Raw genomic sequence first — 25,359 nt, 5'->3', positions numbered from 1 at the left:
TGTTGTAATTCAGCCACATTGGAGGGTTTGAGCATGAACCGCATTTTTAAGGTCATGCCACAGCATCTTAATAGGATTGAGGTCAGGACTTTGACTAGGCCACTCCAAAGTCTTCATTTTGTTTTTCTTCAGCCTTTCAGAGGTGGATTTGCTGGTGTGTTTTGGATCATTGTCCTGCTGCAGTACCCAAGTTCAGTTCAGCTTCAGGTCACGAACAGATGGCCGGACATTGTCCGTCAGGATTTTTTGGTAGACAGCAGAATTCATGGTTCCATTTATCACAGCAAGTCATCCAGGTCCTGAAACAGCAAAACAGCCCCAGGCCATCACACTACCACCACCATATTTTACTGTTGGAATGATGTTCTTTTTCTGAAATGCTGTGTTACTTTTATGCCAGACGTAATGGGACACACACCTTCCAAAATGTTCAACTTTTGTCTCGTCAGTCCATGGAGTATTTTCCCAAAAGCCTTGGATATCATCAAGATGTTTTCTGGCAAAACTGAGACTTTATGTTATTTCGTCTTGGAACTCTGCCATGCAGGCCATTTTTGCCTAGTCTCTTTCTTATGGTGGAGTCATGAACACTGACCTTAACTGAGGCAAGTGAGGCCTGCAGTTCTTTGGATGTTGTTGTGGGGTGTTTTGTGACCTCTTGGATGAGTCCTCACTGCGCTCTTGGGGTAATTTTGGTCGGCTGGCTACTCCTGGGAAGGTTCATCACTGTTCCATGTTTTCACCATTTGTCGATTATGGCTCTCACTGTGGTTCGCTGGAGTCCCAAAGCTTTAGAAATGGCTTTATAACCTTTTCCAGACTGATCTCAATTACTTTCTTTCTCATTTGTTCCTGAATTTATTTGGATCTCAACATTAGTGATGGGATTTATGGCTCTTTGAGGGGATCCGGATCTTCGCGATCCGTTCCTTTCAAAGAGCCGTTCAAAAGAACGGCTCTTTTGGCTCTTTTTAAATATTTAGTCAGTTTTAAGAAGCCAGCTTGGGGGCATCTCAGTTTTTCCTGGAAATAATCACTGGGAGGAATGATGAGGTGAGATTTGTAGTCAAATAATTAAAACTCGGATATCACACACCAATATTTGAGTTTGAATTATTCTGAAATATTGATTATTACCTCATTTGTCATGTGTGGACTATATTCCATAGGGTTGCACAAATCCCTCTGCTTAGACAGTGACATCACTATTTTGGATTTACCTTTAGTACAAAGTGTGTGTGTGTGTGTGTGTGTGTGTGTAAAGCTACGTTGACTTATGTCATTCATACAATACCTACTCACAAATAAACATCAAAAACAAAGCCGGCTGCAATGAATTTCTGTGCAAAACAGCTTTTACTACAAACACTTCCACACAAGAACATTGTTATCACACAAGAACATTTTGATAGAAAACAAAAAATATTTAAAGTAGATAAAATTAGAATAAATAAAATGGAAAGATACATACTACATACTACATACTATTACTACTGTAAACTTTGTAAATAGGACATCACCCCCTTCAAGTCAATGAACAATAACAAAGTGGGCTGCAATGAATGTCTGTGCAAAACAGCTTTTAGTGAAAAATTTCAATACAAGAACAGTACGTCATGGCTCCGCTCCTCCCCAATGACAGAGGAACGCAGGGTTTTTTTCCACTGGAGTACTCACGTGAAGGATGCGTGCACAACTAATAACTAATATCATCACGCTATAAAGGGTTGGCCTGCGCTGGGTGCGCCCCTCCCCCTATAACTGTTCTGTCTCGCGGAGGAGCTCATTTGTGTGCATCTGTGTGAAACACGCATAGGAAAAAAGAACGACAGAAAGAACGGCTCCCCTCCAGCCGCGACTCGGCTCCCATCGTTCATGTTTATGAGCCGTTCAAATGAATCTGTTCGTTCGCGAACGTCACAACTCTACTCAACATGATGTGTAGATTTGAGGATCTTTTGGTCTACTTCACTTTGTCAGGCAGGTCCTCTTTAAGTGATTTCTTGATTGCGAACAGGTGTGGCAGTAATAAGGCCTGGATGTGCCTAGAGAAACTGAACTCATGTGTGATAAACCACAGTTAAAGGCATAGTTCACCCAAAAATGAAAATTTGATGTTTATCTGCTTACCCTTACAAGCAGGCATCCAAGATGTAAGTGACTTTGTTTCTTCAGTAGAAGACAAATGATGATTTTTAACTCCAACCGTTGCCGTATGTCAGTCAAATAATGGGAGTGAATGGGAACTTGGATCAATAAGAGTCAAAAAACCAAATCCAAATTAAACCCAGCAGCTCGTGACGACACATTGATGTCCTAAGACATGTAACAATCGGTTTGTGCGAGAAACCGAACAGTATTTCGGCATTTCCATTTTAAAAAAATTAACCATATGTGGCAATATGTGCATATAGTCTGCAAATATAAAACACACCCCTCACTCTTTTTGTTAAATGTCAGTTTTAATGGCCAACAATAGCCAAATACCCATTATAAAAGTACAAGCAATAGGTATAAGAAGCTACAATAAAAAATAAAGCAAACAATTCAGTCAAACATACAAAGTCAGCGCTCTAGTAGGCTACAACAGTAAACTATAATGCCTAACTATATGAAGTTATGAGATTAAACTTTTAGTTCAACAAATTATACATTTATGAGACCAAAGATCACCCATTAGATTTACAAAAGATGAATTATATTATCTTTAACCACTAAAGAGTCATGAGACCAGCGTCAGAGCCAAACGTCAGAAGGATTAGCTGAGGTTAGGCTGTTCTCGGTGGGGTACATGAGCGCTGAGCGCCCGGTGATTGCCTGGATCTCACAACTCCAAATAGGTGCTTCTTTTTATCAGTAAACTAAAAATTTGAGCTTTTTAAACCAGTACATTCCTACATGCCTGAACACTCTTAATTTTACATATCATGACATAATAACAGTAATATGTTTAAATTACACAGGTTTTCTGCTTTACTAATGACGCTTACTGGTTAGTGCGTGATGCATTCTGGGATACCTGGCTGTCTCAAGTCCGCACAAGTCACCTCTCGATGCATCCTCTCATGTGTTTTCAGTGATCCTGACTGACTGAATCTCTTGTCACAGTGTGAACACTTGTAAGGTTTTTCTCCAGTGTGGATCCTCTCATGTGCTTTCAGAGTTGATAACTGACTAAATCTCTTGTCACAGTGTGAACACTTGTAAGGTTTTTCTCCAGTGTGAATTCTCTGGTGCACTTTTAAATGGTTTGCTGTAGTAAAAGTCGTCTCACACTCAAAGCACATGTACTCTCTCACACCAATATGTATTTTCTCATGTTCTTGTAAATTATACAGCTGTGAAAAACTCTTTCCACACACAGAACATGAATGTGTCTTCTCCTTTGTATGAACTGTCAGGTGTCTCTTCAGGTTTGATGACTTTAGAAATGTTTTGTCACACTGATCACATGTGAACGGTCTCGCTCTGGTGTGGATCCTCATGTGTGCTTTAAGACTTGATGATCGTGTGAAACTCTTCCCACACTGACTGCATGTGTGTGGCTTCTCTCCGGTGTGGATCGACATGTGTTCTTTAAGGTTTGATGATAGCGTGTAGCTCTTCCCACACTGATCACATGTGAACGGTCTCTCTCCGGTGTGGATCCTCATGTGTGCTTTAAGGCTTGAAGATTGACTGTAGCTCTTCCCACATTGATCACATGTGAACGGCTTCTCTCCTGTATGAACTCTCATGTGAACCTCAAGATGTTGTTTCTTTGAGAAACTCTTTCCACACTGAGTGCAGGTGAAAGATTTCTTGGCTCTTTTCTTTAGAAATGTCTTTAGTTCTTCACTCTCATTGCTTTCTTCCATCAGGTCTGAAATGAGAGTTAAAATTTTCATTTACATTTTCAGTACATCAAAATAAGTTAAAGAGAGAAATATGAAGTGAAAGGTCATAAAATTGAGTCTTGCTGTGATAGACAACTGCTCTAAAATATTCAGATCATTTTGATGCAGAGTCCAGAATTAATCAAGTATTGACATTTTATACAAATTGATTTTATTTTTCATTTTATTCATTTTTTTCATTTTATTTTAACGGAAAAAAGTATCATGCCAATTACACAATTAGACATTTAGAAGACAATAAATACCAGAGTATATCAGGTATATCAGAGCTTGAGTTGAAGCTGCTTCATCGAGCCCCTCCTCAGTGGACAGCAAGCCAAATTAGCTAACTTAATATAATATAAAGCTTATATGGGCAAACAAACTTGTTAAATGTATAACTGACTGTGGGACATACTGCAATGGCTGATCTGCTGTCTTCATTTAATTACCCAGGCCAAAAATGACTTTTGGGGTCTTTTTAATTTTAAAGTTTTTGGTAACATATGATTAGATTTTATCATACATTAAAATTGTAGATTTTTAATTATAGACTTGGTGAGTGAGAATATACAAACTATACAAAGATGCCAAAATGTGCTTGAAGACAAATATTACAATGCTATAAGGAGAATACAAAGTATAAAAACGAAATCAGGGGGAAAGGAAGAATGAGGGAGGGGTGGGTCAAGTTTGGTCAAGGCGTGTCCTGTGCTCTTTCTCTGAGATCTTCTCTCCAGGGGTGTTTTATTGTTTTATTGCAGGGTGTTTTATCTTAGCCTTTGCTTTAGCAGGAAAATCAAGCCTTACACATTTTTTTAATTTAAAACATTAGAGCATATTCCTGTAGTATTTAATTCATTTTCCTAAAAATGAATAAATATTAAAGGGCCGTTCACAGTAGACTTTTCCTACCACTGACTTCCATTCATACACATGTGAATGTGAGACACCAGAAACACAAGATCAAGTGAATTTTGCGGAGTGAAGAAGATGTAGAAGATTGCATATTTTCAAATTTTGGAGTGATTTTTATTATTTATGTTCTTAAAAATGGTTTATGGTTTTCATGTCTGTAGAAAGTTCACATGCTTAAAGTTTAGACTGACTGCATCTTTAAATGTGTTATTATCAGTGTCCTACATGATTCACTCAACCCTGTTACTTCTGACATCATTTTCCTCCTTTTAAAACCAGAAGATTTCTTAAAACTGTGACACCCAGGAAGTAACATCATCTGGACTCATCATGGGAGGACAAGAAAATAATCTCAATCCATTGTCTCAGTTTTTACACAAATGAATGACTGCATTCATCAACCCTGTTACCAAAGTTACTGTAAGAAGAGATTTTGCTCAAGTTACACTCACAACCCTGTCAACCATTCTGGAAAGATCATTTACTTCATACATTTTAGTGTTTACAGTTTATTCCTAAAAATAAGTGTTGAAAACTGTATTGAAAAAAGCTTAAATTCTAGTAGCACTCCTGGAAATTGTGAACCAGATATGAAAGAAATGTAAAATGTTTAGTTTGATCTGATGAATGTTGTTCATCATGAATGAATGAAGAATAAACACCAACCTCTTTGTTCTTCAGTATCTTCAGTGTGTTTCATTCTGCAGGGTTCTGGATCACTCATGTTATTTCCAGTTTTCAGCTCTTCCTGAAGCTTCAGTGCTCCTCTGATGGGAATATTCCAGCATTTATTGATGAACTGCCGTGGGAGGAGCTTTACTGATGATGTGACTGCTATGGGAGGAGCTTCATTAAGTGAATTGTAGTGGGCGGGGCTTTGTTGACTGAACAGCAGATTGGCTGGAGGAGCTGATCTGCCCAAATCAAAAATAAATCAGTTACTGTGTTTTGTTTTTATAGGGTTAAAGTCCAGATATCAAACTGTAGTGTCTGCATCAAATTAAATGTACAAAAGTGATTTTACATAGAAAATTCACTAAATGAAGTGTGTCTGTTTAATGTTTTAAATTACTTTCGTGAAAACAAAATGTTTTAATGTGTCATCATCATTTAGTGTAACAGATATATTTAATGCTAAAAGGAATCAGTTATTTTGACCTGTACTTAAAAAAACATATTAAAAAGAATAAGATATCTCATATTAAATTTCATTATTTTTTAAATTATTAAAAAACTTCTTGCTGACAAATGGGTGAAATCTAGTGGGTTGAAGGAAAGTGGCAAAGTCTACATATTTAAAATGACAAAGAGTATTTTAATTGTCAGCTGATTCTCATTCTAAATATGCCTGAAATATGCTTTTTTCCCTTTTATGCTATATTAACCTTTTTTGTATTTCACCCATAAACTAAATGCATTCAGAATTTATATTGGTCTATTGTAAAGAAACTGATGCTAATTCAGAACTTTATTCTGTTTCTCCATTAAAATAATGACAGATATCTAGAAAAGTAGTAAAGAACTGTAAGAAAACAGTTAAAAGCACAAAGACAAAAATAATTGTTCATATTTGAGCTCCACAAATCCCCTCAGTCTGTTGACAGCAATGAAATGAGCTTTAAGTGTCAATTTACAGCAGATCTGAAGACATCAGCATAATAAATGAGGTGAAAACAGGAACTATTGACATGAAATAAAGAGTGTTTTCAGAAGTTTCTCTGTTAATATTGATGATCCTCAGACTATCAACACTCAACAAGACATTCAACATATCAATTCAACAAGACATTCAGATCATTAGCAGATCATCTAACTAATGGCACTCATATTCATCAACCACTGCTGCTAAATATTTTACCAAATTAAAACAAAACATTTAGTTTTAGATAAATTAATTTATTTAATTAAATGCACAGTGTAGTGATTACTTAATCACAATTTAATCACATGTCAAATTTGGCTGAGAAATTATCCCCAAAAGATCATCTAAGAGACATTACAAAAAGTAGCTTTAAATATTTTATTTGATTCAACGTGAGGGTGAGTAAATGATAATTATTAATATGGAAAAACGATTTATTTATTAAAGTTATACTCTAAAAAAGAATTTAAAACTGCCAGTAGGTGGAAGTAAATGTCTTAATGAGTGAGTTACTGAATCCTTTCCAATCATTCAATTCGTTCAAACGGTCTTTAGGAATGAAGTAAATGACTCTCTTTATGAATGCACATCTGAATAATTGATTCACCCAATTGATTCGCTCAAAACGAATTTGTGAGTCTGAGTGGGGGAGAGTTTTCAGTTTCTGCACATAAAACTGTTACATGTTAAAGATCTAATTACTTTATTACAATGAATCTTATCATAAAATCAAACCATGTTTCATTGTTATAGTTAATTCATAGTTATTTAGCAGCAGTGGTTGATGAAGATGAGTGTCATTAGTGTTTGTTTTTGTGTTTTTTTGTGTTTTATCCACGTCATGTTGAAAAATAACAGTATTGTCTTTAATTAAAGCAGTTTATAGGATTTTTTCATATATCCTGACTCCAATAATCAGTTTCTAACAGCAAACACTCAGAATAAAGTGAGATGATGTGAATGTCTTGTTGAATGAGTGTTGATAGTCTGAGGATCATCAATATTAACAGAGAAACTGCTGAAAACACTCTTTATTTCATGTCAATAGTTTCTGTTTTCACCTCATTTATTATGCTGATGTCTTCGGATCTGCTGTAAATTGACACTTAAAGCTCATTTCATTGCTGTTAACAGACTCAGGGGATTTAATGACTACAAATATGTACAATTATTTTGTCTTTATGTGTAGAACTTTCTTACCATTATCCATATTTGGAATAATTTTGTTACATTATATTCTGTTATCATTTATATATATAAAACAAACCCCGTAACTGATATTTTTTTTTATTTTGGCAGATCAGCTCCTCCCACACTGGGATTCATCATCAGTGAAGCTCCTCCCACAGCAGTCACATCATCAGTGAAGCTCCTTACACTGGAATGGATCAATAAATGCTGGGATATTCCCATTAAAGGAGCATCAGGAAGAGCTGAAAGCAGTAAAGACTGGGTTTAATGAAGAGGACAGAGAGAACACGAGTGATCCAGAACCCTGCAGAATGAAACACACTGAAGATACTGAAGAACAAAGAGGTTGGTGTTTATTCTTCATTCATTCATGATGCTGAACAACATTCATGTTAGAAAGATAAAGTAAAGTAAAGTGAGATTTGAAAAATGTTCATTGTCAACATCAGGTCAAAATACATAATATCTGGTTCAAAATTTTCAACAATGTAACCAAAATTTTAAACATGCTTAACAAAACAAAACAAAAAAACAAAACAAAATAGTAATATCAGTAAACACCAAACTGTATCAAGTAAATTCACCTTCCAGAATGGCTGACAGGGTTGTAAGCTTGATGTAAGCAAAATCTGATTTATAGTTATTGATAAAGTTGTACTTTTCATAAAATGTAGAAGTTATTCATAATTACATAGATTATTATTCTTACAGTAACTTTGGTAACAGGGTTGATGAATGTGATCAACACTGTGATGATGGATTGAGATTATTTTCTTGTCCTCCCATCATGCTGTAGAAAGAGCCCAGATGATGTCACTTCCTGGGTGTCACAGTTTTAAGATGAGGAAAATTCATAACAGGGTTGAGGGTCAAATTTCACTTGAGTTTGTTTTCAGTGTCCCACATTCACATGTGTGGAAGTCTGTGAAAGAAAAAGTGTGACCAACCCTTAATCATTAAACAGTTTTAGTAAAATAAATATCAATCTAAAAGTTGGTGTCAAAATATGTCAATAATTGTGATTCATCAACATATTTAATAGTTCTCACTACAGAAACATGGTGATTTGTCTGTAATGTTTTAAATAAAATAATTGTTTCAGGGACATATAATAAATATATAAAAAGGCATCAAAGTGATCAGAATATTTTATAGCAGTTGTCTACTTCAGTACATGAAGGTTCACTTTTATGTTCTTTCACTTCATAATCCTCATTTTGAATTACTTTAATATACTGAAAATTTACTTTTTTGGTTGTGATTTCAGAGCTGATGGAAGTGAAGGAGGAGAGTGAAGAACTGAGTGAAGTGGAGGAGGAACATCATGACAAACCTGAAGAAAAACCTTTGAGTCGCTCAAAGACTAAAAAGACATTTCTAATGAAAAGAGACAAGAAATCTACAACCTGCACTCAGTGTGGAAAGAGTTTCTCAACCAAAAAAAGTCTTGATGTTCACATGAGAGTTCATACAGGAGAGAAGCCGTTCACATGTGATCAGTGTGGGAAGAGTTTTACATCAAAACAAAATCTTGAGATTCACAGTTCAGTTCATACCGGAGAGAATCCGTTCGCATGTAATGAATGCGGCAAAATGTTTCTCTCGGCATCAGCCCTGAAGAGACACCTGACAGTTCATACAAAGGAGAAGCCATATTCATGTTCTGTGTGTGGAAAGACTTTTTCACAGCTGTATAGTTTACAAAGACATGAGAAAATACACACTGGTGTGAGAGAGTTCATGTGCTTTGAGTGTGAGAAGACTTTTATTTCAGCAAACCATTTAAAACAGCACCAGAGAATTCACACTGGAGAGAAACCTTACAAGTGTTCACACTGTGACAAGAGATTCAGTGTGTCATCACATCTGAAAACACATGAGAGGATCCACGCTGGAGAAAAACCTTACAAGTGTTCACACTGTGACAAGAGATTCAGTGTGTCATCACATCTGAAAACACATGAGAGGATCCACGCTGGAGAAAAACCTTACAAGTGTTCACACTGTGACAAGAGATTCAGTGTGTCATCACATCTGAAAACACATGAGAGGATCCACGCTGGAGAAAAACCTTACAAGTGTTCACACTGTGACAAGAGATTCAGTGTGTCATCACATCTGAAAACACATGAGAGGATCCACGCTGGAGAAAAACCTTACAAGTGTTCACACTGTGACGAGATTCAGTGTGTCATCAAATCTGAAAACACATGAGAGGATCCACAGCAGAGAGAAGCCGCACACGTGTGATCAGTGTGGAAAGAGTTTCTCTTTTAAAAGTCAACTGAAGATACACATGAAGATCCATGCAGTGGAGAAACCACATCACCACAGTCTGAAATCACGATCAGTAGTTAATCTTTGTGCTGAGCAACAAGTAGTTTCCTTACAGCCACAATAAGTGGCAGGACAGTTTGGTGGTTGCTTAGTGTCTGCTTGGAAAATCTGAATTTTCTCCTGAAACTTCAACAGAATGATCAAATCACTGTTTAAACAGACTGTATGGATTCTTCCCTTAAGGTAAGTGTGACAAACTAGTGACTTACACTTAGTGAACAAACTTCCATGTTTCTATTATTGTCATTTACAACATAACAATAAAACAACCTAAAACTGACTATTAACTTGTTGCTCATCTTCATTCATTCCATGATAAATCTCCCACCATTTCCCATCATCATCTGCAGTTGTTCTTGTACCTGGATGTCTGATTTACTCTTGATATTGAAACAGTAAAATCGTCCTCCACATTCAGTCAACATCACGATCTTTCAGTTTAAGATGTTCATCAATGCCTGTTCCAGATCCTCCAGTTCATCTCCATGTGTGAACAGAATCATGATGCACTTCTGAACTTCAGTAGTAAAGGTAAGCAAAAAACATCATAGTAAGAAAATTAGGCAAGGCAAGGGAATTTTATTTGTATAGCACATTTCATACACAATGGTAATTCAAAGTGCTTTACATAAAAAAAGAATAATAAAAATAGAACATAAGGAATAGAAATAACAGTAAAAACAGAGAATTTTGATGGAAGAGCTAGGAAGTCTTAGGGAGTTTGTTGTTGTTGTCCATCAGAGTGGATCAGAATGGATCTTCCTCACACGACAGGACTGCTACCTGTTAAGGCACTTTAAACTGATAAAAACAGTTTCAATCTCCCCTTTTGCCAAGACACCTCAAACTGCACCACACAGCCCTAATCCCCCTTCCAGAGATATCTATGCAACGCAGTTCAAATTTCCCCTTTGGAAATTTCCCCCTTTGGAAAGAGTCCTGACTGTAATCCAGAGATATCTTAACCATGCACCACAGCTTAAATTTCCCCATGGTTTGTCCCCTTATCCAAATTTACCAATTTTTAACCTAATCACTTTCTTCCTAATTCTCCCAGCTCTTTCAACCAGACAGCAGTATTTAAAATGCATTAAAAGTCAGAATAACAAGATGATACATAAAAGATATGAAATACATTAAAAATGAAATAAAAACAGGAAAAGGAATTAAAAGAATAAAAAGATACGTATAAAATAAAGTGCAAACAGTTCGGACATAGCACAGTGCTCAATCAGCAAATGCATAGATAAAAAGATGTGTTTTGAGTCTGGATTTGAATGTGGCTACTGTTGGAGCACACATGATCTGTTCTGGAAGCTGGTTCCAGCTGCAGCTGGCGTAAGAGCTAAAAGCAGACTCTCCTTGCTTTGAGTGAACCCTTGGTATTTCTAAGTGACTTGATCCTGATGATCTGAGTGATCTGTTAAGTTTATATTTTATGAGCATATCTGCAATGTATTGAGGTCCTAGACTATTGAGTGATTTATAAACAAGTAACAGTACTTTAAAATCAATTCTAAATGCAACTGGAAGCCAGTGCAAGGACCTGAGGACTGGTGTGATGTGTTCATGTTTTCTGGTTCTGCTCAGAATCCTGGCAGCAGCGTTCTGTACGAGCTGCAGCTGTCTTATGGTCTTTTTGGGAAGACCAGTGAGGAGCCCATTACAATAATCCACCCTGCTGGTGATGAAAGCATGAACAAGTTTCTCTAAGTCTTGACTGGAGACAAAGCATCTGATTCTTGCAATATTTTTGAGATGATAATATGCTGATTTAGTTATTGTCTTTACATGGCTACTGAAACTCAGGTCTGACTCCAAAATCACACCAAGATTCCTGACTTGATTTTTAGTTGTTTGACCCCTAGAGTGAAGGTACATGTTCACTTTGAGAACTTCTTCTTTGTTTCCAAACGCAATGACTTCAGTTTTGTCTTTACCGAGTGTAGCGAGTGGTGGGGTCCTCCATGTCATTCATTTCCTGATCAGTCAGCTGAATCAAAGCCTCCTTAATAGAGTAACTGACCCGGTTGTTTATCTCCGGCCACAGTCACTCAATCCTGTGGTTATGATTTAAAACTGTTAAAATTACAATCTTGCAGTTCACTACTTTTATGCGTACTGAATATATGGATCAAAAACATTAACTTATAGAGGGCCTACCACAGGGTTCAAAGAATATTTGTCATAAAAAAATTAAAAACTACTCACCTTTGTTGAAGGTGTCTGCTTGTAAGGCTCCCTTACTGTGTTACATCTGTATGCAGCTAGGATCTCTTGCATAAAGAGACATAAATAAAATTCTTTCCCAAAGTCTACATGTACTTGGTCCCAGATTCCATTGGACAGAACAGCTGTTCTGAAGTACAGTAAGGAAAGCGTTCATAAAAATCATATCATAAAAGCGTACAGTTGATATTAAAACACATATATATTAGTTGAGCTGAATGACTATCAAGCACATTAAACACCAGAACTCAACTGTACATATACACGGGGTATGAGGAAATAATACTATTCAAACACTGCATACATTATTACACAATTAAACTGAAAAGACAGACAACACTTTGTGATGAAATAGGCACCTGTAAACAAGCTTGGTGGTAAGATTGATGGACAAGCCTCAGTGCTGATCCAACATGGCGTTCTGAAACGTTGAGGCCAGATAACCCGTCATCATTTTTCTGCCAAAAGACGGTCCAGTCTGTACGAAATAATATGAAACCGGATATGTCAAATTGGAACAATGTGTGATGAAAACAAAATTAAAAAAATAATAAAAGAAACTGAAACTCGTTTTTTATGTCCACAAAAAGGTTTGAATATGAGATAAACTCACGGTTTCTTCCTTTTTCTTTTTTTTAAACAAAAACGAAAAAACTAATTATACGAAGGTACACGGACCGTAGATAAATACCCTAGCAATGACCCTGCTTTCATTTTATCTCACTCTTACTTTAAAGTTGTGTTGACTATACTGAAGAACTGTTGTTTTTTTGTTGTTTTTTTGTCACAGCACTCGCTAAACTTTACAATGTTAGCCTTGCTCTATTGTGGAAACAGTGAAAGGATGACAGTCGCTTACCTGGTGATGCAGTGAGCTTTGTGTGTTTCCATTACATGCAGTGCCACTAGCTGTCTGCAGTTAACACATGTTTGCTGCAAAGACCCCTCTGTCACACTGTCATCCTGTAATGCAAATCACACAGAGATACAATAGAGATATGAGATACAATAGACATAATACAAACAAAGAAGTAACTGATATTGCTTACCTTTTGATTGTCCCCATTTAGGGGGAGATCGCATTGCAGGGGGACAATCTACGTAACTGCTTTATTAAGGCTGCTTCTTTCCCTTAGATATTTAATAGTATATCCTTCTGGCAGCATACTTATGTAAAAGAGCTGTCTGCTCCTGCCGCAGCGCATAAGTTTGAAACCTCCTGCATGTTTTATTAGAGGAAAAGCCTCCTCAATTACCATCATAAATTGTTGTGGTGTGCACTGGACAAATTTGGCCATTTGCCTGGAGGCATAATTGCATTTGCAACAATTTTCTTGCTGTATTCAGCCACAGAAAGTCACTCCAAACATGACCAGTTTTTCATTTTGGTCCATGTGTAGCTTGTGTCCCATGTATCTGCAGTATATGGGTTTGGGTTAAAGTTACGGGTACCCTATACAAGCAAGAAATATGAATAACTTAGGTCAGCACAGATATAGGCATGTGCATGGAATACAAATCGTTACTCTTATAAACTCTTGTAATCTTATAACTGCTTTATAACATACTTTACTTCGTGGTATGAGGCACGGGCTGCTCTCAGAACACGTCCGATTCGGCATTCTCCTTCACGTACTCCAACTGATGACAGGAAGCCTTTCGTCATTTTATGACCATAAGTTGATCCAGTCTGTTAAAAACTATTGCTAATTCATTATTCATACCTGATGTAATGCACGAGAGACTGCAATTTCAAGGTCTGAATCAGAAGAGTGTCCTTTTCTCCGCAAATTATGTTTGGTAAGTTGTCTCCGGATACTGATCTCAGAGTTTCCCCGCTGGACACCTATTTCTTGCAGCCTTTCAGACATCTCCCCATATGTCACTCAATTCACAAACGTAATATCATAAATTACTGGCATGTATGACTCGAGTGATGCCATTGTGGGTCTTTCGGCATACCAGTCACCAGAAATGATCACAGGCTTATTGCGCAGCTATTCATTGCGCATGCGCAAAGCGCGGCACGCAGCTGTAAACTGTAAACTCACGCAGCGTGAGAACTGGACAAATAAAGAAAAATGTAAATTAGCCGTATTATTTCGTTTTGGTTTTTCGTTTTCGAGCTGAAAACTGGAAAAAAAAACATCTGCTTTCATTTTTTGGTTCATACAGAACCACCGAAAATCTAAATATTGACCTGTTTTGCCCGTTTTTTGTTTGCCAGATTAAATGAAATAATTGAATGATCAGATGATACACGGACCCTTTTTTTCCATAATTTTTCATTTTTATATTAATTTTATTTTTATTAACATTTTTGTCCTATCTTTGTAAAATATGTTTCATTTTTCCACTGTCTCTGAAGCAGCTGCAACATATAAAAATCCCCAGGACAGCATCAGTAGTCTTATTTTATCTTAATTATGTCATAAACAATCTTCCTCTAATGTATTTTTACGTTTTTTTTTAGGTGCACACATTTGCATATGAATTGGCCAGCAGTTATGGATGCAAATATCCAAGTGGATGGGATGCCACCAAGATGGTGGGAAAGGACTGGCTCACCTCCTTCTTTGAATGCAACAATACATTGTCCATTCACCGACCTGCATGTCCCGCTCCACCAGCTTCAATAAAACAAATGTGACCGCTTTTTTAACAACCTGCAGACATGCACACTAATCTAGGCCTGAGTTCCAGGACTTCTGCCCAGGCATTCATTCCAGAAGCTTTATGTCCCTTTCCTAAGGCTGGTCCGAGAAAGGACACTAAACGAAGAGGCAAAAAGAGGTGAGGGGCGTTTGGTTTCTGCTTTGTTCGGAGTTATTTCTTAATACATGCTGCTACCATGTGGACAGAGGATGAGCAATAACTACCTGTAAATTTATACAGATGTTGACAATTTTTCTTACTTTGAATGTTGCAGGTCAACAGCGATCCTCACAGATTCTCCAGTGAGGGCAGCTCTGGAGGAGGAGCAACATAAGAGGATCCAGAAGAAGCCGCCTGCTCCAAAGAAAAGGCTCCTTACTGTCAAAAACACTGCAACCACGGTTTCCCAGGACAGGGGTGAGGAATTTCTTGTGTGCGGGGAAACATTTAACTCATCCTTGCCGAGGGAAGTGTGGGTGCAGTGTCTCTTTTGCCAGCTCTGGTCACATGAGGCATGCACTGAGGGTGCAGAACATTGCTTCTTAATCCTAGTTTTGTTGGTTTCTTGGAATATATACTGTCATACTGTTGAACAAAAATGTTTTGAAAGTCTTTAAAATGAATTGACATGGCCTATAAACAAATATTTTAAACAATTCAAGTTTGTTCTGTCAAGTTACTTTTGGGACATTTGATAAAACTAAAATTTTAAATGAAAATGTCATATATTTTGTCCTTTATCTTTGCAAAAAATAGATTAAAAAATATGTTTCAATTTACATATTAACAAAGTCTTGGTCAGGTATATTTAATAAAAACAAGAGTAACACAAAAAAAAAATCTAGCTTGTACTGTTGTGTTACTTTCGTCCCAACTGACGGAGTCCAGAGTAACAATGTAAATCTTCTGTTCACAGTGAAATTATACTGAAGCCGTTCTACATTTGTACAAAATACCACCTGGTATTGATTGACCACCCTTGTGATTTATTGACCACCGCAAAAATATACCTATGTCTAAAACATTTTCTATTTTTGTGAAAAATGGTACTTTCATCTCTGCTCTCCTCTAGTACAACTGAGCAGTACAAACTACTTTCCTCGTTTTAAAAATGTAGCCTTACAAGGTATAAAAATAAGAAAAAAGAATGACCATTTTGATCATTTGAGCCAAAGAAGGGGTGATCTAAGATGAAAATGATTGCATTATTTTATTTGTGTTATTGAAACTTATTACGTATTACACTTCTATAACATTTTAGTAGTGATCCAGACAAGCCCAACATCACAGTGTTGTTAATGTTCTTCTAGTACTATAACTGCTGAGCTGTCATTTTACAGATACAACCAGTGAGGATGACAGATGTGTGCAAGGCAGCCGTGTCCTCATCCTGAACCAAAAGCTGCTGAAGTTTCTCTCTGGAGAGACGAGGCTCTGTGTGAAATCTGTCTCAAAGACGAGGTGGAGCTCACACACCTCAAAGTTCTTCTTTTGGGGAATGGAGGAGGAAAACTTAATTCCTCATCCTGCAATTTTTATTTGAGTGAAATCTCTGTAACAGGATGTCAAGCCAGATTATAAATTGTATTTTCTTTATAACACATACTGCTGACAGGAAAGTAGTGACAGAGTGTATTGACATAACTGGAGTCTCCGAAGACAACGGATCCTCTGCAGCGATTTTCAGGAGTGCAGCTTTCCACAGAAAATGTACAATGGAAGGGTGGAGGATTTAATTCCCAACTCCCAACAACACTGAAAATCCAGCATATACACTAATGTGTGTTTGATGAGGAGTTTGCCGAATCAGATGAGAGCTTCTTCTTTTTTCCCCCCAGAGGAGAGCTAAACAGTCTAGTAATAGTAGTTTAATAGTAGTAAAATAGTGTGTTCAATTTATCTGTAACTCATTGTTTAATATTTACATGAGGGTTTTTGTTTCTGAGAATATTAGTTCACATTGTATCTCAAGACAGGATTATTCCATAAAGGTAACTATATTCTCAGTGTTGCGTCTAACTTATGGCTAAACTACAGTTGTTTACTTCTATGTAACAGTTTATAATGTGCTCATTAGTTTGCATGATTTGTGCAGTCGTCTGTAACTGAACAACAGATACTTTGTGTAACAGCAGAGCAACCTTCAGCTCGTTGAGCTCTTCCTTTGTAACTTGCGATGTAACAGCTGATAGGCCTGTATAAATTTCTTTATAACTTTCATGCTTATTTGTTAAGCAACAAAAAACTGCTGGGAAAGATCAGCTCCACAGCAAAATATAGATGGGCAAACAAGGAGGATGAGGAAGAAAAACAGGATGAAGAGGAAAATGAGGATGAAGAACAAAAAATAAAGATATAAATATTTTTGTTAGTTTTTGTGAGTTTGTGCGAGCTATTTTTTGGTAAAATTTGGATTTATTTAGTTATTTACTATTTATTTATTAAAATTATTTATTTTTCTAATGCAGACGAGACATTATTTCTGTCTTTATTTCATTTGTTTTTTTTGAAACTTGTCATTATAAAACATGTTGAGTAACCTCTGAGAAGCCTATCTGAATTTGTGTCTTTGGATATAGCTAGTGTTTTGTAATATAACAATTTTCTATCCACACAGAGGAGGCATATTTTAAATGTACTGAAATTATAAGGCATCTTTGAGTAAACTTCGAGTATCATTTGAGGATCTCATTGCCGGGCTGAGTGTCCTGGTTTTCGGTAATCAAAATATGGTCACCCTACCTTTGACCATAGCCCACAAAAGCCCTTGGTTACAACTCATTGTGATATTGTAATGTCTGTAATGTCAAAAACAAAGGGAGAGCTGGATCCACCTGCAAAATAGTTTAATTATAAAAAAAGACCAGAGACCCATGGAACAGAATGAGAAGCATCAGACATACATACATGTAGGACAAGACCTGACAAAGATCACAGGTAATACAGTGGTATAAAGCTGCATTCACGTCACCTCGTATTTACTGGAATCTTGAATTGACAACACGTGACATTATATTCGGAGCTGTTCACGTCCTTTTGGATCTTGGACTGGGAATTATGCGTTTCTATGGCACCACTATCAATGCCTAATAAATCAATCTACAGCGGTCAGGTGGTACAGCGGCCACGTGGTACATCTGGGAGCTTTCAGAAAACTCCCAGCTTACAAGCTGTAATTACGAGCTCTACGAGGACATGAACACTTTTTACAAGCTAGAATCTCGTAACCACAGGAATTACGAGGCCGCGTGAACGCACCTTTAATACACAGGGTCAAACAAGCTAAACAAGATAAGTTAACAAGACACACCTGGGAAAGAGTAATCAATGGGGAAAACTACAAACATGGCCACAGGACACAGGAAAGAACACAGAGAGGAACATAAAAACACTTCAACATAAAAGTCCATACAAAACAAGTACAACACGGGGATCATGTCAGATATGCAGAAAAAATCATTTAAAAAAAATTCTTTGTGACAGTGACGTAACCTTTAACTATAGTTTGACTGTTTTCCAATGTTTGACAGGATGGTCCTTGTAAGAACTATGCTTTAAAATCATCATTAAAATATATCATTCATAATCAATATTATTGTGACTGTCAGTGATCCCCAGCAGTTTCACCACAAACTAAAGATCACTGCAGCAACATTCATCATTTATCAAGCCCTGTTAAACTTGTGCCATGAGCTAAAATGCTAGATGATCTCCATCAGATCACAACTATTGAAACCACCGGGGTGAGTTAAAAACAACCACCACAACAATGACACAGGTCCAAGCCAACCAGGCTCTCATCCTGGACCGGTGACTGAGAAGTGCAAGTAGGAATCTCTGCAGAACGGCAGCGGGTGTTCCCCAATCATCTGGCCATTGTTGAAAACCACAATGGGTTGTTTTCAACCACTTTACCCAACTTGCTTTAATCCACTGGGGTGGGCTTTTAGTTCCTGTTGCGTTGACGATCAAGCCATGCCGCTGTCATGCCACACAGAGTGAAAAATACATCGAGGAGCAAAGAGGACACTGACAACACATCAACAGACAAGACAAACCAGGTTACTTTTAATATTAAACAAAATCCCAGCTTTCAAACTATGTCATTTTTTAATAAATGCGAACAATAAAAAATGTTTTGTGGATCTTTAATGTGTCGTGACAGATTGCTGTAGCTTCTCAACTCAAGAGGTTCGTAAACTGATCATCTCTTCCTACTAATTAATTTGTAGCATCAAACATGAATGAACATCAGAAGGAATGTTAGTTCAAATGCAGAAAGATGTCAATACACACCATTTTTCAAGTTCAAGTCCACTGAGGTTAATCTTCTAACTCCTGACTGCTTTGCCGAACAAAATGGCGGATTCGGCGTTATGATTGGTTAGATTGTTTGTCAATCAAACTCCCGGCGAAGGGTCAGTTGACACACGTGGTAAGATCCTTTGAAAATCAAAGATGAATCCTTCATATTGGTTATAGTTGAATTGATATCCAAGTGGGAGGGAACTTCAGGGAAACTTGTGACCCTCGAATACAGCTGTTGCATCTGTGCGAGTCAGATGGTACTACGGTGGGACGTCCATTGAACTTGCTTCTGATAAGCACCATTGAAACTTATCTCTCAATGGGTCAAACTGCTGGAAACATTGCAAAGTTGTTTGGTGTCTGTGAAAGAACTATACAGAATAAGGAAGGCGCTACATGGTTTAAGGTAAGCAGCAGCTCCTAGTAGCCTAGCCTTATAATCTACTTAGCTTTCACATTAGTGTTTGAATGTGTGTGTTGTGTGGTTGGTTTATTTTATTCTTATAGAGTAAGCAACCTGTTCTCAACTCTGGAGGACGCTGAACTGGATGCTTTGGTAGCGTCACCCAAATGCCAGATATAAAATGATGGTTGGACATCTCTGTGTACAGGGCATTCGAGTACAGAGTAAGATGGGTTTTGTACCTTGACATATTAGCATCCCTAGGTAAAAAGCATGTAAAATAAAAATTAAGTAAATTTAGTTTTTTTTTTCTTTTCCTAAATTTATATAGCACTTTATACAATACAGATTTTTATTTACCGCTGTATCACTGTGAAGCTGCTTTGAAATGGTGTCAGTGTTGCAAACTTCATTATTAAGTGATTTTAAGCAAGTAAAACATCTCAGAAGTGTGTCCTTATTCAGCTCAGTTAATTTCAAGTTTTTGTATTCACATCTGATGGTGTCAGTACAGTGATATTTTTGAATATTGTCTTTTAGGTCCCCACTGAGCATGCCAAAGGTGAACTCAAAGACTGGAATATTAACTATGCATATATTGATGAATTTACTTTTGTAGGGCGACGTGTTCAAGAATCCATGAAACGTGTGGATCCTCAGGGTGTCCTTATGCGCAGTCTTCAGCTGAACCCCCGGAGGCGCAGGAAATACACAGTGCCTGAACCCAACAGCTTATGGCACATCAATGGTACACTGTAATGGATTTTTGTAATTTGAAGTATTTTACTGTAATATGTACAGTATAACACTGTTATATTTGCAAACAGTATTATACTGTAAATAGCAAAGGATTATGGGAAAATATATGCACACCGCTGTAATTCTTCACTACTGTAAATCCATTTACAGTAGTGAAAATGCCTACGAAAATTTCAAAATAAATATGACTTGTCATTGGTCATTTTTCACGGACAGTTGCACTACTGTAAATAGATTTACAGTAGTGACATTGCCCGCGAAAAACTGACCAATGGTAAGGGAGATTACTTTTCTGTGTTTTGTTTTCATTTGGTGGGAGTGGTCGACAACGGAGGAAAGATTCAACAAAAAGGTTGTAAAAACCCACTTATATCTCATCAAATATTATAAGGGATTTCACAGCACGCTTCAAGGGGCATAGGCTGGAATCTGATTGCGTTTGCATAAAAACATTTGTTAAACCAAACAAAAACAAAATGACCAGAAAACAAAAAAAAACAACAATAAAGCTCAATATAAATCAAAAACCACAACATACATCATGTCTTGCTTACAGTGCATGTATTGACCTCGTTTCTAATCTTTCAGACAAACATATCTTTACATCGTACACCATCATATACCTTAAAAAAAACCACACAAGTTACAACACATAATCAGTGAGAAAGCATTCAACTCCGTCATAGTCCACAAAGTCCCTCAATTCGTTCCTCAGAGTCCGTTTTTTAAAAAAAAAATCTCTTCTGTTTCAAACACGTCTTGTGAAGCCATTTGAGCTCGTGACACACATAAGCAGAACACAGCGGTTCAGACATTTAAACCCCCAACCGCTTACACGCCAGCATATTGACGCGTGCTCCGTCCGATGCATTCATTTCATTGTCATTAGGACTCACAAGCATAAGCAGAACACAGCGGTTCACACATTTAAACCCCCGCTGCTTACCGCACCGGTACTATCGACAGCGCAGCTCACTCGTGGCATTAACGTTGACTCAGTCCAAAGTTCAAAACAGGGCCCATCCTTCTGAGCTTCGACGAAGTGTCCCACGAAAAGGTGAACGCCAGTCCAAAGTCACCGCATGAACGGAACCGCAGCCTTTTTTTAACTTGGTGTTCTCCCTATATATACCAGAGTCGTCCCAACAATCAACATGCTAGTTCCGCGTCACACTTTTCTTCCGCATCCTACTATAAAACTTTGTTCCCATATCAAATACACAGAGTAAACATGACGTGACATACATACAAAATACATGAAAAAAAAAAAAAAAAGAAAAAAAAGAAAAACAAAACAAAACATCATTCATGTATTCGATCATATGCAAGAATCAGCCTCAGCTAATGGGCACCATTACAAGGTTAGTACAGTTCTGTAATTATTTAATGTCAAATGAATTCACATATTAAGGAAAACCTAACATGAATTACTAGAGCAAATTAACTGACTCAAGAAAATGCTTAGTATTTTTTATCAATAAGCCTTTTTTTTCTGGCTGTTGGTCAAGGGTGGTCTGATTGCAGTCGTAATTGTGTTATCCTCAACGAGGTGAATAAAGTTTACATCGACTCATATAGAAATCTGCCTCTTTAACATAAATTAGCTAAGCACGAAGAGTCATTGGAAACTTTACGTCAGCCGCAAACTATCCGAAATACTCAATAATAAAAATGGGCATGCAGTTTGCACATGCGTAGGAAACATGCTCAGCCAAATAAGGCTAGCTGTAGTAGACCTGCTCAAATGGATGCCATGATTTGTGAGGTTGCGGGATGCGAGCATACATCTCCCAATCTGCACCGCTTGTGCGACCATTTAAAATGGCATACACGAGATGGGAAAAAGGTCACCTGCCCCTTTCCCAACTGTAAAAAAAAATCATGTGAAATCATCTTTCACATCCCACATAAGCAGGAAACACAGAGAGTATTTAGAGAACCCTGTAATAGATAACGATGCATCAAGCTGTAGACATGACAGTGACATTCATGATGAGAGTTTTGAGCATTTTGAGATTGATGATTATTGCAGTGATGAAAACACATTTTTGACAGATTTGGCATTATTCTGTTTGAGGATGCTACCAGCCACCACTATCCATAGTTTAATTGAGGAATTTTAGGTGGTGCATGACAGCAACATGCAACATATGTTTTCAAAACTGAGAGAAGAATTTTAGAAAACTGAAAATGCCATCAACTGATATTGATAACATCATAGCTGGTCTAAACAAGAGCAATCTTTTGAGGTTGTACAATGAGGGAATATTTAGGTCTGATGATACTCATAAAACATATTTCAAGAGGACTTTTAATTATGTGGCACCTAAACAGGTATATCTTGGTAAAAATACTAAAGTACTGCTTTTTACAGTATGTTTCAGTTAGGGAGACCCTCAAAGCACTTTTGAGCCATGAATCCATGAAAGCGCAGTACACTGATGCAAAGGTACACAGATCAGCTGACCCAAATATACTGCAGGATGTAAGGGATGGCAGGAATTTTAAAGAAAATGATATTTTTCAGCAGTGCATGTCTTCTGTCTCCATTATCTTGTACCAGGATTCCTTTGAAGTGGCGAATCCCCTTGGATCAGGGAGAAAAAACACAAGGAGCTTGCTGTTTACATGTCCCTGTCAGAAATCTGGCCTCAAAATAGGTCCTACATAGACCCCATACAACTTGTTTTGCTTTGTAAGGAGGAAGATTTGCAGTTTTTGGGCAAGAGAAAATGTTTGGTCCTCTTGTAAGAGATTTGAGGGATCTTGACGAGGCAGGGGTTGAGCTGGACAGTGGTCAGATAATACAAGGGGCAGTGTTTGCAATAACTGGAGATAATCTTGGGTCACACATGATTGGAGGCTTCACAGAGAACTTCAGTAGAAGTAAATATACTCCGTGCAAACCTGACACTAACAGGGCTCAGCTTTAATACAAAAATGACTGTCTCACATCAGACAAACATGTTTGCGTACGCGCATCATTCACCGCCCCCAAACTTACACAGAGCATGGATTAACTAGACCAGTTTCCCGCCACGCTAATGGGTCAAACCATCGTTACGGGGAAAGATTTCACCCGTAACGCTTCACTCCAGATTCATTAAATAACATATAAATACATAAGCAATCCATTTCTTACATTTCAATAAAAATACCAACCAGCAAAAACATACAAATACAAAAGAAAAATTTAACACATAATATTCACACATCTCTCCCCATTTTAGAAAATGGTACGACCGCTCAAGAGTAATTGGAGCAATTCACTAGACATCATGTGTTCCCAAATACAAGACCAGCCAGGAAATTAGAAATACAAGACTATGGCATGTATATACAAAAAAATATGCAAACCCATGTCAAAACATAACTAAATAAATAAATAACCAATAATACAGTGAACTGATGTTCACGTGATGATGACCTATGCGTTCATCATCACAATCCAGCTTCTGTGTTTTGGAACTTTTAAGGTTTGCATCCGAGACTTTTGTGTGGAAAAACACAGTTCCACGCCTGGCGGTTCCATTTGTGCCTAAATGCTGTATATTTGTACAAAGTTTGTTTGCAGTGGTTTGGACCCTGCCATATACATATATATTCCAATATTCAGTTCGAAAAGGACATTTTAAAAGCCTAGACTAGACTAGAAGATCCATTCAGATGACACTCTCTCTTTTAGTCAATTTTGCATGTAGTGTTAACTTAAGTTGCAAGTGTCTCACATCTGTCTTGTGGAAGTTTTAAGATTTTTTTAAGATTGATCTGAAACCTTAGTATAAGGTCTTCGCCTGGGGTCTCATTTATAAAACTGTGCGTAGGATCCCTACTAAAAGTGTACGTACGTGCAAAAGCTAGATTCTGCGTACGCACAAAAAAAAAATCAGATTTATAAAACCATGCGTACGCCAGAACCGGCGCACAAATCCCTTTATAAATCCCAGTCAGCGGAAGATCCATAAAACCAAAATTGTATAAAATACTTCAGATAAAGGTTTTAGAATAGAGTGGATTCATTCATTTCCACTGGCCAGATAGTATTTTAATAGTTTTAAACAATTCAAATCAAATTTATGCAGTTTTGCTGATGAGGTGAACATATCTTTTAGGAAGTTTATAGGCTATTTTTAGTGGAAACAGATCGGACTACTTATTTATTGCAGTGTAAATACAATTGTCTGACTCGGCGCGTCACTGACAAAGTATTTTAAAAAGAAAACATGCAAATCTTACCGTTTTCCTCAAAATATATCCTTCAAATGGTAATTGTTTGAAGATCCTTCACACGACATCAACACCTCCTGCAGCTGTGGCTGTACAGTAAGATATTATCATTTGACCTATTCAAACTGGACAACGGACCGTTCGACCACCGAATCCAGCAGTGTCTTCCATAATATCTAAGTTAAGTGTGCATCACTGATCGTCATTCTCGAAAAAATATTTTGTCATAACATCTGCAGTTTAGTTTAAGGAGGAATTATTGTGCTCCCAGCGCTCCTCGCTGTCATAAAACTGCGTCACTGGAAAAGTGATCGAAAGTAGCACATCTACTATCTCAATTCATATCACTTTGTCTCCAGAATGTGCGTACGCACGGCTCAAAGTTTGCTTAAAGGTGCGCACATTCTCCCGTCAAGTTTGTTTTTATAGATCACAACCTTTGCGCGGGAACTGGCGTACGCACAAAACGGGGCTGGAAGCGTGCGTACGCCAGTTCCCGTGCAAAGGTTGTGATACGCTTTATAAATGAGACCCCTGGTGTTTCTGTTTGCATATTTGTACATAGTTTGTTTGCAATGGGTTGGACCCTGGTATATACATATTTCGATATTTGTGACCAATCACGGAAAGTATTGACACAAGTCGGGGGCATTTTGAGTTATTCACAGATTCTGAAAGTGTAGTCTCCAAGCTTTCCAACGATGTGTAACACATGGAAATCTGATAATATTTGGAGAAGTTGTGGCCATTCGAAGGTAGGCACTCAAAAAAAGCTCAAAAGGGAGAAAATGGCCTCTAAAGATTGTGCAGTTCTC

At 37.4% G+C, this 25,359-nt stretch overlaps 1 protein-coding gene across 1 annotated transcript in view; it reads right to left on the bottom strand.

Annotated features, from left to right (window-relative positions):
• The window catches only part of LOC137005847 (zinc finger protein 569-like), a 220,081-nt gene that overhangs the window by 67,026 nt on the left and 127,696 nt on the right, over window positions 1-25,359 (bottom strand). The window contains exon 6 of the mRNA XM_067366476.1: window positions 3,088-3,800. Coding sequence (XP_067222577.1) covers window positions 3,088-3,800 — 713 coding nt within the window. The remainder of the gene's footprint in view (window positions 1-3,087; window positions 3,801-25,359) is intronic.

Source organism: Chanodichthys erythropterus, chromosome 3 (genome assembly GCF_024489055.1).
Source record: "Chanodichthys erythropterus isolate Z2021 chromosome 3, ASM2448905v1, whole genome shotgun sequence".
Classification (NCBI taxonomy): Eukaryota; Metazoa; Chordata; class Actinopteri; order Cypriniformes; family Xenocyprididae; genus Chanodichthys; species Chanodichthys erythropterus.
The sequence above is the reverse complement of the archived record's forward strand: the minus strand, read 5'-3'. Positions and strand labels throughout refer to the sequence as shown.